The following is an 18,374-nucleotide window of genomic DNA, read 5'->3' as shown; positions in this document are numbered from 1 at the left end:
AAAACAAGTGGGTTGAGAGGGACCAGAGTTTGAATTTCAAGAAACCCACATGAATGTTGGATGGATGTAGTGACCTGCCTGTAATTCCAGCCTTGAAAGGCAGTAGTGGAGCGTTCTCTAAGCAAGCTGGTTAGCAAGGCTACCAATATCTTTTAGCATTGAATCTGATTGAGAGATTTTGCCTCAGTGAACATGGAGGAAGAGCGATCAAGTATGATTCCCAACATCAACCTCATGTACAATCCACCATGCGCATGAAGAAACATGCACATGCACCACACACATGAGAAGTTAGAGACAAGGAAAAGGAAGGGTGGCAGCAAGGGAAGCACATGGGATAGAAGCAGACAAAAAGGAGGGTGAGCTTTGCGAGTGAAGTTGGGAAGAAGACAGGAAAGCTGCATTGGTCTCCAGTGCTGCAGGTGCCTACTGCACCCAGAGGGAATACAGCAGTGCAGGAAATAGTGATTCTGATGCCAAATTCATCTTATAGAAAAATAGATAAAAGATAAGCAGCAAACATTGAGACTACTCATTAAGAAGCATGTGGTTCATAAGAATTGAGTATACGGAAAATTTTATTTCCAGTTGAAAAGAAAGTGTTACGAAAGACATTAGAGGAGGTAGTGCTGCCCACTGAAGAATGGGTTGAATTTAAGCATAATGATGGTTAGCATTTTACCTTCAGTATGAAGAAGCAGTAAAAGCTAAGATAAAGTGAAAGAAAGTTGTGCTAAGTACCTCTGACTCCTTTATTTAAAAAAAGTTACAGTGTGTTGTATGATTTCCAGATCTTCTGCATTTAGTCATTCTCAAATTTACAGAATTGCATTCTTTAGAGACTTTAACTCGGCTGTTATTACTACATTGGCTTACTAGAATATTTAAGACAGTTGGGTGTTTGTTCATTCGATTTGTAGCCAGTTAACTCTCTTTTTAATTGGTTGGAATTGATCCTCTATCTTGCTGCATGTGTGTTGCATGCACACGAGTGTGCAGGTAGGATTCTCATACATGTGCATGTAAAGGTCAGAGCAGGATATCAAGTCTCTTCCTCTGTTGCTTTCCCCCTTGTTACAATGAGAAACGTTTCTCACTGAACTTATTGTTTTGGCCAGGTTGGCTGTCCAGCAAACTCTCCTATCTCCTGCCCCTACCTTCAGTGCTAGGGTTTTAAGCACACATACGGCTTGGGCCTCACACTTGTAGAACAATTGCTTTTAACCAACAGAGTCATCTCTCCAGCTCTGTATCCTGTCTTTTTTTCACTAATAATTTTTATTCAGATGTGTTCTCCTATTACAGTAGCAAAATCTTTTTAGTAAATGATGAAAAAGCAAAAGTGGTTTAGTTGTGTAAGCTAGTGTACATTTATTAAATATCACCCCAAAAGTTTTGTTAAGTCCTGATAGCCAATCATTTCTTCATTCTGTACTATTTATTAGTGATGTAGCTAGTGGCTGTGTGACTCTATCCCTAGGGAGATAAGAAAAAGGATCTACTCATCCAGATAGGGAGCCAACAACAGACCAAAACAAAGATAACACCAAGTCTCACTTGGTGAGCCAGTAAGTTTGAGGGTAGTTACAGGAATGCAGGCAAAGGGAAACTTGCAGAAGCATAAATGACTCAAAGACGGTGTATCACTAAAGCCCATTCCAGTGTGAGTGAGACTCCTGAAAACTGGAAGCATAGAGTTTACTATAACAGTTTGTAGGCAGCTGGACATGTTGGAGACTATCTCTTTGAGGTAGTTTGTCTGAGTGTCTCTTGGTGGTCTTCACTGCTTATATAAGCTTGGGAAGGGAAGAGTCAAGCTCATCTGGGTCAGTTTCATGGACTTATTGATGCTTCTGGGATATTTACTATCTGAGTCCTAACATGCTTTCCTACTGACTGAAATGTGTGAGCTCAGCGGAAACTGCTATGCAATGCAGGTATTTAAAAATTGTATTCACAAAAGATGATGAGACATCATTTTCTCTAACATCAAGAAGATGATCCCAAAAGACCAGGACATTAGTGGGTAGAGTTGCTGTTCTTTAATAATTTGAGAACTCGATGCCTTCAGCCTGAGTCTTATTGGAAACATCCCCAGATGAAATTCTCAGCAAACCAAACCAGTGCCATTACAGATTTCAGATTCTGGACTATCTTCCCTTTGAGTTTAGTGGGAGCTATTTCTAGTATTCTTTTTTATTTTGTCATTATTAATATTAGCATAATGTTATTGTATATTTTACTATGTAGATCACATTCTTCATTGGCAAAAGTTACTTTTATAAGCCCTAATATAGAAACATCAACACTATTCTTTATTGGTGTGCTTTCATAGTAATGCTTTAAATAGTAGGAAATTCTATGGCAGTGATTCTCAACTTTTAGGTCGCCACCCCTTTGACAAATCTGTCTCTAAAAATATTTACATTATGAATTATAACAGGAAATTAAAGTTATATGATAGCAACAAAAATAATTTTATGGTTGAGGTCACCACAACACGCGGAACTGTATTAAAGGGTTGCATTATTAGGACGGTTGAGAACCACTGGTTATGGGTTATTGAAAGTGGTTGAAGAGCTTCCAAAGAGCCTTGAGAGCAGAGTTCAGCACAGGTAACTGTTCTTTTGGTCTAAAAGCAGGTGTCGACTACCTGTGAGAGAAAGAATCCTTCTTCTAGAGCTTAATTGATAGGTGTCACTCGAAACATACTTTTTCTAAGAGTTTCTAACCACTGTATACTGAGAAATTTGCTGTGCTTCTTTCTGTCCATGTGCAGCTGTAGCAAGAAGCAGAGAAGTGATAATTGCGGAGCTTTGAAGATGGCGGCACTGATGTAGTGCACACCTTTAACAAAGCACTAGAGAGGAAGATGCAGACAGAACCCTGATTTTGAGGCCAGCCAGAGCTGCAGAGAGATCCTGTCTTTAATTAATTAATTAATGGGCTGAATTGTGATTATACTTATTTAATAAATGAATGAGAAGGAAACTCATCCTATTGACAAGATAATTAAACAAACAGAATTTTAAAAGTAGTGTCCATTTTATTCATTACTAATTAACATGTAGAACACTAATGAAATTTGTAGGCATAAATTATCAGAGATTGATAATTATCAGAGATTGTCTGTAACTTTATCCTTCTCTAAGGACAGCTTAGCTTCATGCATTTTTTTTCACAGTTTTTTCCAATAAGAATAAAAGAATATTTTATATATATATATATATATATATATATATATATATATATATATATATATATATATATATAAAAGAAATTTCCAGCCATGTTACACTTTACATCTTGCTTGAAGCAAAAATCTAGACTCCACTGCTCTTTCAATTAAATCCATTATATAGCGCCCTGGCCTAGAGCATTGGTAGTAGAAACGGGAAGTCAAATTTAATGAGCCATTGCTGGGGGAGGGGCAGTGTGAGGAGTTTGTGAGGAGTAAAATAAGAAAGAAGGAAAGAGTGTACTCACATGAACACTTGTAATGGTGTGGGGCTGGAGGCGTGATGGGGTTCTTTGAGCAGGGACTACCCAGAAGAGGAGTATAATGTATAAAGAAATAGTTTTGCTCTAAAAATGATTCATTCACAGTATCTTGTAGTATTTGAAGGGGAAGGTACAAGAATTTAAAGAGGCAGTAACTCTTCATCCAGAGAAGGGTGTGCTGGTCATGGAGGGCCCTGAGCAAGGAGATTGTAGGAGAAAGAGACTGGAATAAGCTGAAAGAAGGACCAATCACAGAGCCCTCTTCCACCATTGAAAAGGTTGACAGATGGATAGGAACCCATACCACTGCCAGCATGGTGTCCAATAGCTGCAACTGAGTTAAATTTACATTACATTAAATTAAGAAATCAGTTTCTTGTCACCCTGACATGCTTGGTAAGTTCATTTAGTTCATTTAGTCATGGATAGTGATGGTTACTGGGTTACCACAAAGTCGTGCTTCTGGTTTCTTTTGGTTGACAGATTTTAAATTTCTTCCCTGATTTCTTCAATGACCTGCTGCACACTCAAAAAACAGGACATTGTTCATAAGTAGATGTCATGGCTCATGGCTGTAATTCCGACCCTTCAGAAGTAAAGGCTAGAGGGAATTCGAGGTCATCCTCAACTATGTAGCAACAAGAGATCTTGTCTCAAAGGCAGTTTATTTTTTCAGTACTTACAGTTTCCATAGTTTTTCTTGCTGTTAGTTCTTTTATTTCAGTTTTATCAGGTAAGACATAAGAAATTAGTTTACCTTTTTATTTGTTAAGGCTTCCTTTTTTTCTCTTTTTTTTTTCTTATTATTTTCTTTTTTTCCCCACTGCCCCCCCCACCCCCTCCCCACCAGACCTCCCACTCCTGGAGGCCTCCAGTCTCTTAAGGGTTAGGTGTATCTTCTCTCACTAAACCCAGACCCAGGAGTCCTCTGCTGTATGTGTGTTGGGGGCTTCATATCAGCTGGTATATGCTGCCTGGTTGGTGGCCCAGTGTCTGAGAGATATTGGGGGTCCAGGTTAGTTGAGACTGCTGGTCCTCCTTCAGGGTTGCTCTCCTTAACTTTCTCCAGCTTTTCCCCAATTCAACCGAAGGGGTCAGCAGCTTCTGTCCATTGGTTGGGTATAAATATCTGCATCTGACTCTTTCAGCTGCTTGTTGGGTCTTTTGGAGGGCATGATAGGCCCCTATTTGTGAGCTCCCCATAGCCTCAGTAATGGTGTCAGACCTTGGGGCTCCCCTTAAGCTAGATCCCAATTTGGGCCTATCACTGGACCTCCTTTTCCTCAGTATCTTCTCCATTTTTGTCCCTGCAATTCTTTCAGACAAGAACAATTATAGGTCAGAGTTTTTGACTGTGGGATGGCAACCCCATCCCTCATTTGATGCCCTGTCTTTCTGCTGGAGGTGGGCTCTACAAGTTCCCTCTCCCCACTGTAGGGCATTTCATCTCAGTTTCTTCCCTTTGAGTCCTGAGAGTCTCCCACCTCCGAGGTCTCTGCTACATACTAGAGGGTCCCTCTGCCTCCTACCTCCTGAGGTTGCCTGTTTCCATTCTTTCTGCTGGCCCTCATGGCTTCAGTCCTGTTCCCCCCGCACCCAATACCTGATCATGTTCCCCTCTTTCCCATCCAGGTCCCTCCTTCCCTCCCCCCTCCTGTGGTTGCTTTCTTCTCCCTCCCAAGCGGGATTGAGGCGTCTTCAGTTGGGCTCTACAGCTCATTAAGCTTTTTGAGTTCTGTGGACTGTATTTGGAGGGAGGGCAGGGGTGCTAATATCCACTTACTAGTGAGTACTTATCATGCATGTCCTTTTGGGTCTGAGTTACCTCACTCAGGATGATATTTTCTAGTCCATCTATTTGCCTGCAAAACTACAGATGTTCTGGTTCTTAATAGCTGAGTAGTATTCCATTATGTAAGGAACTGCATTTTCTGTAGCCATTCTTCTGTCGTGGCACATCCGGATTGTTTCCAGCTTCTGGGTATTATAAGCAAGACCCCTATGAGCACAGTAGAACATGTGCCCCTGGGGCCTGATGGAGCATCTCAGGTGACAACAGATGCTGGTGAGACTATGGAGAAAAAGGAACACTCCTCCATTACTGGTGAGATTGCAGACTCCTCCATTACTGGTAGGGTACAACCACTCTGGAAATCAATCTGTACATTCCTCAGAAAATTGGAAGGCTTACTTTTTGATCTAAGGCTACTGTTGGGAGGAATATTTTATATATATTTGCTAAACCCATTTGATTTATGATGTAGTTTAAGTCTAAAGTTTGACTTTTTCGATTGGATAAGTTAAAGATGAGGATTGAATATTAAAGTAACCGAGATTTATTTTGTCAGGGCCAATCAGCCCTTTTATACCCATTAGTGTTTATTTGATAAATTTGATTATGCTCTATGCATGTGTGTTTATAATTGTTGTATTTTCTTGGTGGAATGTTCCTTTAGCTAGCATGTAATGGCCCTTTTCTGTAATTGTGGTTTGAAGTCCGCTTTACCAGCTGTCAGAACAGCTCTACCAAGCTTTTTTTTTTTTAATTTACCTGACTAGTTGACTTCCATCATATAACTCTCAATCTGTATCTAAGTGTACCAGTAAGTATGTTTCTTGGCAACAAGTTAGTCTGGTCTAGTTTTGTGATCCAGTCAGCCAATCAGTTGCTGAGTTGAGACCATTTACATGTAGGCTGATCCATGTTTACTAATTTAATCGGTTGTTTTCCTAGCTGGTTGGACTGTTGGTCCGTTTCTTTCTTCCACACTAGTCGGGTTTTCTGGATTATTGTGCATCTTCCTTCCTTCTCTGTACAGCATCCCTGTAAGTATCTTCTACAGTGCCGGCTTGGTTGACATAACTGCCTTAGCTTATGCTTAAACTAAAATGCTCTCACACTTCCGCCGTCTCTTAACACACAGACTGCTCTGCGGGACAGTCTCAGTTGCAGTTCGTTGACTCTGAGTAGTTGTGCCTTCCATTCTACCCTGGGTTTTAAGTTGCTGACTAGATGCCAGATATTATTCTGATGTCTTTGACTTTATAGCATTTTCATTTTCATACTTAATTTTTAAATACTGTTTGTCGGCTTTGTATTTTAGACATTTGACTGTAAAAGTTGTGGGGGTCTATTTCTTTATTTCTGTTTCAGGTTCTCAATGTCTCTTACATTTGAGTGCCTATTTCTCTTGATTTGAGAAATTTTCTGCTATAATTTTATAGATGAGACTCCCTGCCTTTAACTTTTAATCTCATCAGTTCCTCCTTCTAAGTTTGGTTTCTTACTAGTTGCCCAGGGTTGTTGGTTATTGGATTATTGTGTGGGGTCTGTCTGTCCATCAGTCTGTTGTGTCCCCCTCCCCCAGCCCCTGTCTTGAACATGCATATGCCACATTGGTGTTTAAATGTAGTTTTCTTCAGTCTCGTCTTCCACTCCTAGTCTTCTTTTACTTGGTTGAGTCTACTGGTAATATTGGTTCGTTGAGGTTTTTTTTTCCTCTTTTTTCTCAGTCTTGATGTTTTTTAGCTGAAACGTTTCCCATGCTGCTGACTTTCTCCAGTGTTTTGTTGAGGTTTTATGTTGCCAACTCTCTGGAAATTGGACTTGATTGTGTCTTACTTAAAGTCACTGACCAATCTAACTAGTGAGCATTGGAAATTGTGCTTATTTCACTATCTTTGAAGTCAGTCATTGAGTTAGTTGAGGTTTTTTTTTTTTTTTTTTTTTTTTTTTTTTAGGGGAGTAATATTGCCCTGCTTTTTTTCTAGTTTTTGTGTTTCTGGGTTGTGATTTGCAGGTTTTATTACGACAGTCTGACTGCACAACCTGCTCTTAAGGAATGAATCCCCAATATCATTTGGTGAGGAGTAAACAAACTTGTAATAGCAACATCATTAGATTATAAGAGACAGAAATACTCTTCTCAGTTAAGCCCAGCAGCCTGTTACCCATGTATTAAGCATTATTCAGGATAACTGTGGGAATATGAGTGATTAAGGTAAGGAAAGGAATGAAAGTCGAGTAAAGGGGAAAAAGAATTGAAGAAGAATGTTGCGGGCAGGGAAGATCAGAAAAGATCAAATGAGAAATGAACAACAAAAATCCCAAAAATTAAAAATGCTACTGAAAGTATAGTAAAGAGATGAAAATGGAAACATGGGACAAAGGAAGAAAGGAATTAAGTAAAAGAAAAATGATTAGCCAGCAGTGAAATAAACCATACAAAGGCTATTAGAAGAGTGTGCAAAATAAAATAAAACATTTAGAATACGAGGACATAAAAATACTGGTAAGAGCGTAATACATACGTGGTGGTTCTAGGTCCTCTAAAATTGACTGATTATGTGTAGAGGGAGTGGGTCAGGTGGTTTGTCCTGTGTGGCTTATGGCTGGAAAGTACCTGCTAGAGTTCCCTTCTTTCATACCAGTGCCTCCGTAGGGTCCATACTTAGCTTTGTAATCTGTGAACTGGGCGAGTTGTACCACCTTCTAGAAACTTTGCAGTTCATAATCCCAATTGGTTTGGTGGTGTGGGAAGCCAACAGTGGTGGAACTGTCTCTATACTTTGAAAACCTAGGTAGTAATCACTTGCTTGAAGCATGCAGTTGTGGATATCAAGTAAACCTCTAGAGCTGTAAAGTTTTGGGGCTCTACAGTAATGAATGGCAGCTGAGTGGCCCCAGAAATCGGATCCCCTTGTGGACCTGAGGCTCAGAGCTGTGCTAAGTTATATAAAGTACCGCAGGTGGTAGAGGTCATCATTTCTTTCCCATGCACTGTACTGTCTGAGCTGAGCCTCCTTCCTCTGTATCTTCTGGCTTGTTAGTGTTGCTTCTGTCCACAAATGTCCCCTAAAGATTATGTCTGGCCTTGGGGATTGTGGCAGATTACGTCTTTGCCCCAGTGTCAGGCATCTGGTTTATTCTTTAAAGAAGCCATGCGTTTCCCCTCCCCTTTCAAGGGATGAGCATTCAATGATGCTTAAGATACAGGAGAATAGCTGAATAATTCTCTTGTCAGTGTGTTACATTTAGCTCTCATTACATTAGGTATATTGAATACCTAGATGGGCTCCAATTTCACATTAAAAAAAGAGATCTCATACCTGCAAGTTAGGTTAAATTTCCAATTTTAAAACTATGTTTTTGTTACTGGAAGCAAAGAGGTAAGGTATGTGTAATATACACAGTCTCAATCCTCATGTTCCTAGAGTTTCTAACAGAATAAGGATAGGAACAGGCAGCTATACTACACCTGTAGTACCTCTCAGACCTGAGACTAAAATGGCTATCTTGGTCTTAATAGATTTTTTTTTCAGAGCTCATGTCTTCAGAACAAGTCATTTTTGTTCTATTGAAAGTGGAGTATTTTTGCAAACATTTTTACAGTTAAAAAGAAAAGTGCAGGGGCTAAAGAGATGGCTCGGTGGTTAAGAGCACTGATTGCTCTTCCAAAGGTCCTGAGTTCAATTCCCAGCAACCACATGGTGGCTCACAACCATCTATAATGGGATCCGATGCCTTCTTCTGGTGTGTCTGAAGACAGCTACAGTGAATTCATATACATGAAATACATAAATCTTTAAAATAAATTTTCATTCTGAAGTAGTTTGTGATTTGTGTGACTGTGATATTGCATCTGACACAGTAACAAATGCATTTTTATATATGTAGAAAAATAATCTTGGGCTCCTAACATTGGGAGGAAAAAACAAAACTGAGTTGAATTAGAGGCTAAGTTTAATTTCTCAAAGGACTGATCTATTGGAAACTACTGATGTTATCTGGAAAGTGATGATTTTGTGCTAAGACAAAACAGGTTTAAATGTAGTTAGAAATTGGAAACAATTATTTATAGTTAGTCAGGCCTTTAGGTTAATCCCAAGGAAAGTAAGTCCCAGTGTTTAGTGAATAGTAACTGACTTTCAGGGCTGGAGAAGATGGCAGCATTTCCCATCTGTTCCTGGTTAACAGTATCATCACTTTACAGTTCTCTCTGGCATGGCTTTCCCTTCTCCATCACCCATGTTTATGACATGCTGATGTTCCTAGTCACACAGTTTTAGGTAATGTTCACAGGCTACAGATTTTCATTTTGGTGGAGAAATGGCAGCAAGAGCATTGTCTGCCTCCTATAAATAATGGTAAGTGGGCAGAATGAGTCTCCTTTCAGAAACTAGATTTAAAGAAGCCATTGAGCAGGAGGGGAAAAGTGAAAGGAACCCATCTCAGGCAAACTGACACTGAACAAAAATTTGAGTGATCTCTGAATAATAATACTCATGGTAAAGAATATGAGAATACTGAATAATGTTCCCTGTTTAGAGACGTTTTGCCAAAGTTTGTCATTATTAAATTAGTAATATTTCTCATATAAAATTTGATTCTTTCTTTAAAATTTTGTTTTGATTTAAAAGAAATAGTGAATGAGGGCTGGAGAAATGACTCAGTAATTAAGAGTACATACAGCTCTTCCAAAGGACCTGAGTTCGGTTCCCAACACTCAAATAACAGTTCACAACTATCTGTAGTTTAGTTTTAGGAGATCCAGCTTCCTCTTCTGACCCTCATGGGTACTACATGCACATAGTACCAGATATGCATGCAGGTCAAGCACTCATACACATAAAATTAAAAATAAATAAATCTTTAAGTAGTTAGTGTAACTGGGATAATCTCTAAGACAGAATCCAACCCCCCCCCCCATTTCTCATGCCTATGTGTCCCTGTGACCCCAGTGTGCTCCAGTTACTGGTCAGTCACTTAGGTAGTATTTTGCAAATAAGCACTGATTTGGATTTCTTGGTAATAGGATATAAGAGCAGTTGGGAGAAATGTGAGGGCAGTTGGTAGAAAAAAAATTCAAAATCTCAGTCTGAGCTTAGTTACTATGCAGTTGTACAGTGGAAATATTTCTGTGTATTTTTCTCACATTTATAAAGCAAGATCAGTTTTTTTTAATGGCCCCTTTCAATTTTACTTTTATCTAATATGTTGCATAAATAAAATCATCCTTATGTAGCCTGGGGGTCTCTTTCTCCAAGCATAGCAGATTGGAGATTCAACAGTATTGTGTGCTTGCTGGTTCAGTTTTATTTCTTGTGCTGCCCACCAAATGTCAGAGAAGTATGTCATGTAGTTCTGTAGTCAAGAGGAGGTATAGACTTACTGCTTCTGTCTGCTGAGAAGGGGAGGAAATCGAGGCAGAAGAGAGAAACAGAACTTCATGCGAGATGAGAATTCCGATTGATAAACCTGACAATAATTCAGATCTTTCTTAGCTGGGCCTGTGCCATGTAACTGGTGCTGCCCTTGAGCTCATCCCAGTCTTCATTCTGTAGCCCCAAATATTTCCTCTTTTCCTGCTGTTTTTGTGTGAAGGTAACCGTGTTTATGAATGAAACTTGCTTGTATTTCTTTTTCTTTTTTTATACTTATCTTTGTCAGGTTATGCTATCAAGGTTATGCTGACTTTAGTGAATGAGATAGGACGTGTTTTGTGCTTTGTTCTGTTCTCTGGGGAAAATATATAAATTTGAATTAATCGTTCATTGAAATTTTGGAAGTATTTCTTGGTAAAGTTATCTGGGAATTGCATTCTCTTTGGGAGAGATTTTTTTTTAATCTACTAATCAGATTTCTTTAAATGTTATAAGACTCTTGTATTTTCTATTTCTTCTTGAGTCAGTCTTGATAAATGCTGTTTTCTAGAGTTTTCCCAATTTCATTAAATATTGGTCTTTTACTACTGTCTTCTATTTTCTTCAGATTAATTTCTCAATGATTTGATATTTTCCTATAGAATTGGACAGATAAAACTACCCTATTCTTTCCTTAGCACTTGGGGATACTAGGACCAAGAGTTCCCAACCCACTTGCTTTCTAATTGCCTGTTTGTCTTTAACCTGTTTTTCTCTGTATGCATTATTTTTCTGTATGCATTATGGATACAAGATTCCAAAGAAGCCTGATAGTGCTAGTCTGCAGAATCTTTGACTCTAGCCTGTCATTTCTTGATGTACTCTAGACTACTTTGGTCTTTTTTCAGGATCTTTAGACCTTCATGTGTCTAATATTAATCATTTTACATGATTCATTGGCCAAGAGCCTAGTGAATAAACTCTTCCTGGTTCCTTTTTCCAGTGTTCCAATTCTTCCAAGCATGTAAACCCAAGTATTACTTGGTTTTTGCCTCTGAACATCACTGTCTCCTCATAACAGCTCATGTCAGATTCAGTTGGGTTGTTTGTGTCAGACCATCTTTCTTTGTTAGTCTAGTTTAGCAAGAATCGTTTGTCTTTAATGTCTTATTTCTGCTCTCATCTCACAATGTCACAGAAATCTTATTAAAAGAAATTATCTTACTTTGTAGCTTACATTTCTATATATATCAGTGATTATTTTAGTACCTGTGTACATTGGAACTGTCTTCTCTTCTTGTACCTAATGGTCAGTCAGTCACTCAGTTAATTGGTACAAAAAAAGGCAAGTGAAGGCTCAGAAAAGCCAAGTTTATTATGCTAACAGGTTCTGGAGATAGACATACGTGACACTCCTGGGAAAAGCACATAGTTAGAAGTCAAAAAAAAAAAAACAAAAAACAAAAAAACCAGGAAACAACCCTAATAGTCAAAAGAACAAGAAGGGAGGGAAAAGCTTAGACCACAGAGTACTCAGGAGCGGTGGTCTTTCCCCAGCCAGGAGGGCTTTTGAGATGCCAATATATCATATTTTTATGGATTCAAATATTTACAGTACATCTACTATCCTTTATCCCATCTTCTCAAAAGACAAAGTCATAACAATTGAACAGTATTAAGTGCTAATAGTATTAACAGTAGTCTCCTGTACGCGGGATGCTGGAAATCAGTTCTCATGTTATTTTAGTGCCTTTTAATTTTTAAGGAGCTTTGGTACCATTTTATATGGGAACTGAACGTAGAATCAATGTGTAGGATTTGGATGGACTCAAGAAAGTTGGATATGTAATGGTGAACATTGGGATTGTTTTAGAAGTAGTGAAGCTGGTTCTGATAGCACACATTTGTGATCTCAGCACTTGGGAAATTAAGGAAGAAAAGTCAGGAGTTTGAGGCCAGTCTGTGCTCTTTGTGAGACCCTATTGGAGGTGGGTGGGAGATATATACAGGAATTTCTACTTTTATATTGAGGAAGTCATTACACGTAATAAAACTTTTTTATATAAAGGGTGATTTAACTATCAGACTGCCTCTCATTAAAGTGTCTCCAACAGTAGTAAAATATCAGTAGAATACTTAACTAAGTAGGACACGAGTAGAAGACAGCCTGAGACCTTCTCTTGGGATAGTATATACCATCCTTTCCAACAGTAAAATTGGTCTCTTCTTTTTTTTTTTTTTTTTTTTTTTTTTCTTTTTTCTTTTTTTTTCGGAGCTGGGGACTGAACCCAGGGCCTTGCGCTTGCTAGGCAAGCGCTCTTCCACTGAGCTAAATCCCCAACCCCAAATTGGTCTCTTCTTAAAAGCCACCATAAATGCCATGCCAGTTTAAACCTGGTTGCTCCAATTACTGTATCTCATACTGTGATCAGTAACTTCTTTCTCTCCCCAGCCTCACTGCTACCAAGGTTTCTTTGTGTAGCTTTGGCAGTACTGGAACTCACTCTGTAAACCAGGCCACACACAGAGATCCTCCAAAGCACTGGGATTAAAGGTGTGGGCCACAGCTGCCCAGCTCAGAAACTCTTATGGGGGTCAACATTTTATGGTGGACCTGCTTTTTAAGCATTGTTCAACATGTGTAACATTGTAACATTGTTTAGCAAGTGTAACATACTTGTTCTACCTTTTGAAGAGAAATCAGTTGTCTTAGTTACTTCTCTGTTACCATGCTAAGACACCATGGCCAAGACAACTTGCTGGAGAAAGTTTATCAAGGTCTTACAGTTTCAGAATATGATTCGTGACCATCATGATGGGAATGTGGTAGCAGCCAGACAGGCATGATGCTGGAGCAGTAGCTGAGAGCTCACATCTTGAAACAATAACCACAACCATAAAGCTGAAGGGCTAGCTTCATGAAGACTAGCATGGGACTTTGAAACTTCAAACCTACCTCTAGTTCCCTCTAGTAACATGACTCCTCCAACAAGGTCATACTTCCTAAAATAGTTTTCACCTTCCCAACTAGGGACCAAGTATTCAAATACGTAAGCCTGTGGGGGCCATTCTCATCCAAACTAGCACTCTATTGTATTTCCTCTATTTTTTTAGTTAATTTTTTTCTTTATTCTAGAGAATTTTATGCATGTGTTTTATAAATTATCATCATAGCCACTCCCTATTTTCCTCCTTCAACTCCTCTCATATCCCCTTCCCATGACTTCTTTTGGTTGTTGGTGTGTGTGTTGGGGGAGTGGGGGTGATGTTGTTTTGATAACCCACTAAGTACAATTAGTGTTGCCCATATGTAGATGGGTTTGGGGCACAGGAAACCTACTAGTAGGAGTCAACTCCCGTGGCTCCTTGTTAGAGGGATGGAGCCTCTGTAATGCTAGAACTTTGACTGGCTTGATCTTGTGGAACTTAACAGGTCCCTACTGGTCCAAGTTCATGACTGTTTCACATCCAGAGAACAACCTTTCCTTTCCTAGCATCTCTCCCCATCTTTCACCCCCCCACCTCCCCAGCTGAGGACCGAACCCAGGGCCTTATGCTTGCTAGGCAAGCGCTCTACCACTGAGCTAAATCCCCAACCCCCCATCTTCCACCTCTTACATTCTCTGTCTCCCGTGCTACAGAGCTGCTGACTCCCATCCCATCGTGTCTAATGTCCATTTCTCCAAATCTCTTCACCTCTTCGAAGATACCTAGAAAAGTGATTGTTCAAGACAAGTTCCTAGTGATGCTGGTAACTGTAGTTGAGTGCTTTGCTTATTTGGATTTGCTTTATTTAATGGTTACTTTGCTTGCTTTCCAGGCACACAGACCAATGGCCTGGACTTTGAGAAGCAGCCCGTGCCTGTCGGAGGGGCCATCTCCACAGCCCAGGCCCAGGCTTTCCTTGGGCATCTTCACCAGGTACATTGCTCACCAGCCATCTGAGAATGCTTGTTGTAAGCAAGGAAGCATGGCATGCTAGGGAGGCTATTTCAGATCGCGTGTAATTCTGTTGAGTGGTTCGAGTAGAATTAATAGATTTTGTGTAGCTAGCTATTGATTCTATAACTGTGTGAACTAAAGAGCTCTTCGTTGCATGGCACATATATACCATATACCGGGTCGCTTCTTTACATGAACATGCGCTTGAGTCTGTGATAGGTTACTGATGCTGGTAAGACCAGTTACTGCTACCAGGAAACCATTGTCATTTAGGTGGCTACTCAGAACCTTGCTTGACTCTTATCCTCTTAATTTCAGATTTTAAGAAACTGGTTTTAGGGCTGGGGATTTAGCTCAGTGGTAGAGTGCTTACCTAGGAAGTGCAAGGCCCTGGGTTCGGTCCCCAGCTCCAAAAAAAAAAGAAGAAAAAAAAAAAAAAGAAACTGGTTTTCAATTACTACCCTGATACCACATGACTTCCCCACAGTCTAAAAGAGAGCATGAGTTCTGTCCATTTAAGTTTCCTCTCTTTTACAGAAATGTCAGTAGACTACTAAACCAATTTTTTTAAAACAAATATTTTGCTCTACTGGAAAATAAGTGAAATTCTAGGAAACTGTCCTCAAATTTGTTTTTAAGTGAGGTCAAGTTAGAATGCTTCATAACGTTTCATCGGTGTCCAGCTAGTTGCCTGGATCCTTATACAGAAGCTTCCCTGTTCTCTCCTATTTATTCTCACGTCCACCATTCTGCCCTGACAATTTTGGAATTTGAGTTTCTTTAAAAACACAAATATTGTAAGAAGGTAGTGTTGTCTTAATCCCAGATAAGGGGTGTGGGGCTGCTTCGGACTCTGTAGCAGCTGCCTCTGATTTGCCTTATGCTATAGCAGAGGTTGTGGTTTTGCCAGCTGCAGAGTTGTATCCACTGTGGGGTGTTTGGAATCTGGAAAGTGTTCAGGGGTGTATGTAAGTGTTAGCACCCCTTTAGGGGGTTAGGTGGTTGTTCAGGGGATGGGTGTGCTTTGTTAATAGTCCTGCTCAAAGAAGAAACAAAAGGAAAGAAGTCAGATTCAGGATCTCTCTCTCTCTCTCTCTCTCTCTCTCTCTCTCTCTCTCTCTTTCTCTCTCTCTCCCCCCCCCCATCCTCCCTCCCTCCCTTCTCTCTTATTTTGTGATGGGGGTAAAACCATGAGAGTAGGCAAAGGGTGAGAAAATGAACCCACAAAGCAACAAAGACCAGCGACACACCATTTTGTAATCTTCCATTTATTCTAGTCTAGTTTATAGTCTTCTTAGTCTTTCTTTACTTTCAAGACATTATTAACCTTTGAGGGGCTGCAAGATAGTAGAAGGAGAAAACAAACTCCCTCAATAAATAAATAAATAAACAAACAAACAAATATTTAATTTAAAAAAAAACAGTTTTTAAGACTACAAACCAAACATTCAAGAAGGTTACACAATTTGGTTTTGTCTGCTTTCTTGGCGGGATTAGATTAATTTAGACTCAGGTTAGCCACTCTTGATAGGATTACAGCATAAGAAACATACTCCTCTTCACAGTGCTTACAGCAGAATGCAAATCTCCCACAGTGACATTGTATGTCAGATAGCTCTCCTTGTGAACTTAACCTTTTTACCCTTCATAATTCTCAGTGTCTGTGGAGAGAGAGTGGAGCACATATAAATTCTTATTCTCATTTTGTCCTTATTTAGATCGTGACTCTTTTCTAAATCAGGTTTATATTATGACTGCCAAATGATAGTTTTCTAATTGCATATCTGTCCTTACTTTAATATGACCATGATTTGAATTTTTAAAAATATGAATATTGAATATTGAGACAGATTTTTTTTTCCATAGGATAAATTATTTCTCTTAACTAATTCTTTTGTTCATAACGATAGGTACAATGCATGGGGACAGTTTGTTTTTAGATTCTCTAAAGCAATTTGGGAGATATAAGTTATGTTTGTAGGCCCTAAGCAACTGATGACTGCCAACAGAGTTTAAAGTGAGGAGCACCCACCCAGAGCAAATGGCATGCTTGATGGCACAGTCAGTAATGGTGCTAGTTCAGAAGACATCTCTGCAGGTGTCAGTGGAGTGAGGGGAACTGTGAGTTCATATGTAAAGTTTTAACCCCGTAAAATATATCTTTGAATGTTCAATTCTAACTCGGTGTTAAATCTTAGTATCTGAAGTATTTCTTGATGACACCCTCTAGTGATAAATGAGAATATTTTAGATTATTGTGTCCATTGTTGGTTACGTTCCTCTTAGGTCCAGCTCGCTGGGACAAGTTTACAGGCTGCTGCTCAATCTTTAAATGTACAGGTAAGTTGGAATATGAGCAAATGGATTATTTTTCCATAATTCCCTGTAATGAGCACATAATTTAGAATAGGAACTACTTGGGATTGTTACTGTTTACTAATTTTATTGTTTTTATTTTTTTTTATTGCTGAATCCAGATGGTAATAGTTGTTATTAATGAAAATCAGTTTAATCTGCTCCTGTGTGTGAGCCAAAGGTGGGCAGGTGAAGAAATCCACTCTCAGAGTTTAGAATGAAGTTCGGAAACACATACTAAACACAAAACAAAATAGCTTTTCAAGTATTATTCTACTTATCCCAGAAACACTGGATAGAGAATCAGGGAGCTGGAGTTTTAAAGTCCCAATAACCTTTGGAGCCCAGCTTTGTATAAAGACACTGACAACATTGTAAGCGATCGTCTCTGCTCTGAACAGAAGTAAAATTAAAGGGCACTAGAGTCATTGCCAGTGGGTAAGAGCAGCCTATATTGCTCTTACAGAGGACTCTAGTTTAGTTCCCACATCAGGGAACTCTGCACAACTCCATAATGTTTCCATCAGCCTTTCCTTGTAGTGTTTGGGAAACTAATAGTCAAGAAAGATTGGTCTCAGTAATGCTAATGACTAAAGATTTGGGGTTGAATATTCTCTGAAATCTTGTGGAATATGGACCCAGTAACACATGGAAACAAGGAGAGAAAAAGAGATAATGTGGCCTTCCTTTCTGAGAGAGAGGAGGTAGAAAATTGCCTTGGTTGCCATGGTAAACTTAACATCCCTTAGAGAGATGTTGGCAAACAGGCTCTATCTCCAGTGCAGAATGTTTACAGTCCTGCACTGTAATTATCTTTCAGTGACTGGCAGAATTAATCAGAGCTTTTATGTTAATTAGCTTTGCTGTAGTCCCCCACACAGGTGATGGAAAATATGCAAATCTATGCAGAATTTTAATACTCTGCATAACCACTTTCAATTTCCATAAAAAATTTTCTCTCGGGCCCTTGAAGACTTATATTTCTTGACTGTATTGTTTTCTATTGTTTTGTTATTATTTTGTTTGTTTGCTTATTTTTTTTGAGAAAGGGTTTCCCTATTTAACCCTGGCTGTCCTGGAACACAAGGGCTCCGTAGATCAGGCTGGTCTTGGACTCGGAGATTAGCCTACCTCTGCCTCTCAAGTGCTGGGATTAAAGGAATGCACCACCACTGTGATTGTGTTATTTTCTTTCAAGCTTGTACACTACTTGGTGGAAAATATTGCATTTAGAGTTCTTTATTTAAAATGGTTAAAAGTTTCAAAGTTCTGTGGGTCAAGTAATTGAATTGTAAGATGATATATGATTAAGTTTGAGGCTTGCCACAAAGTATATTCAAAGTGTTAGTTTGAAAGGCCTAATAATAGAAATGAATTGAAAATGCATTTTTTCTTTTTCTTAAAAAAAATTTACTTATTTTATGTATATGAGT

General features: G+C 39.1%; 1 protein-coding gene across 13 annotated transcripts in view; it reads left to right on the top strand.

The window, feature by feature from the left end:
- Window positions 1–18,374, top strand: part of Pou2f1 (POU class 2 homeobox 1) — a 142,678-nt gene that overhangs the window by 72,182 nt on the left and 52,122 nt on the right. For all 13 annotated transcript variants that reach the window (XR_005492198.2, XR_005492197.2, XR_595497.4 and 10 more), the window contains 2 exon segments: window positions 14,465–14,565; window positions 16,873–16,926. Coding sequence is in view for 9 of the 13 variants with exons in the window: in XM_008769599.4 (XP_008767821.1) it covers window positions 14,465–14,565; window positions 16,873–16,926 (155 nt within the window). In the remaining 4 variants the exon portion in view is untranslated.

The sequence above is a fragment of the Rattus norvegicus genome, chromosome 13, assembly GCF_036323735.1.
Source record: "Rattus norvegicus strain BN/NHsdMcwi chromosome 13, GRCr8, whole genome shotgun sequence".
Taxonomy (NCBI): Eukaryota; Metazoa; Chordata; class Mammalia; order Rodentia; family Muridae; genus Rattus; species Rattus norvegicus.
Note: the sequence above shows the minus strand (reverse complement) of the source record. Positions and strands in the feature narration are given on the sequence as shown.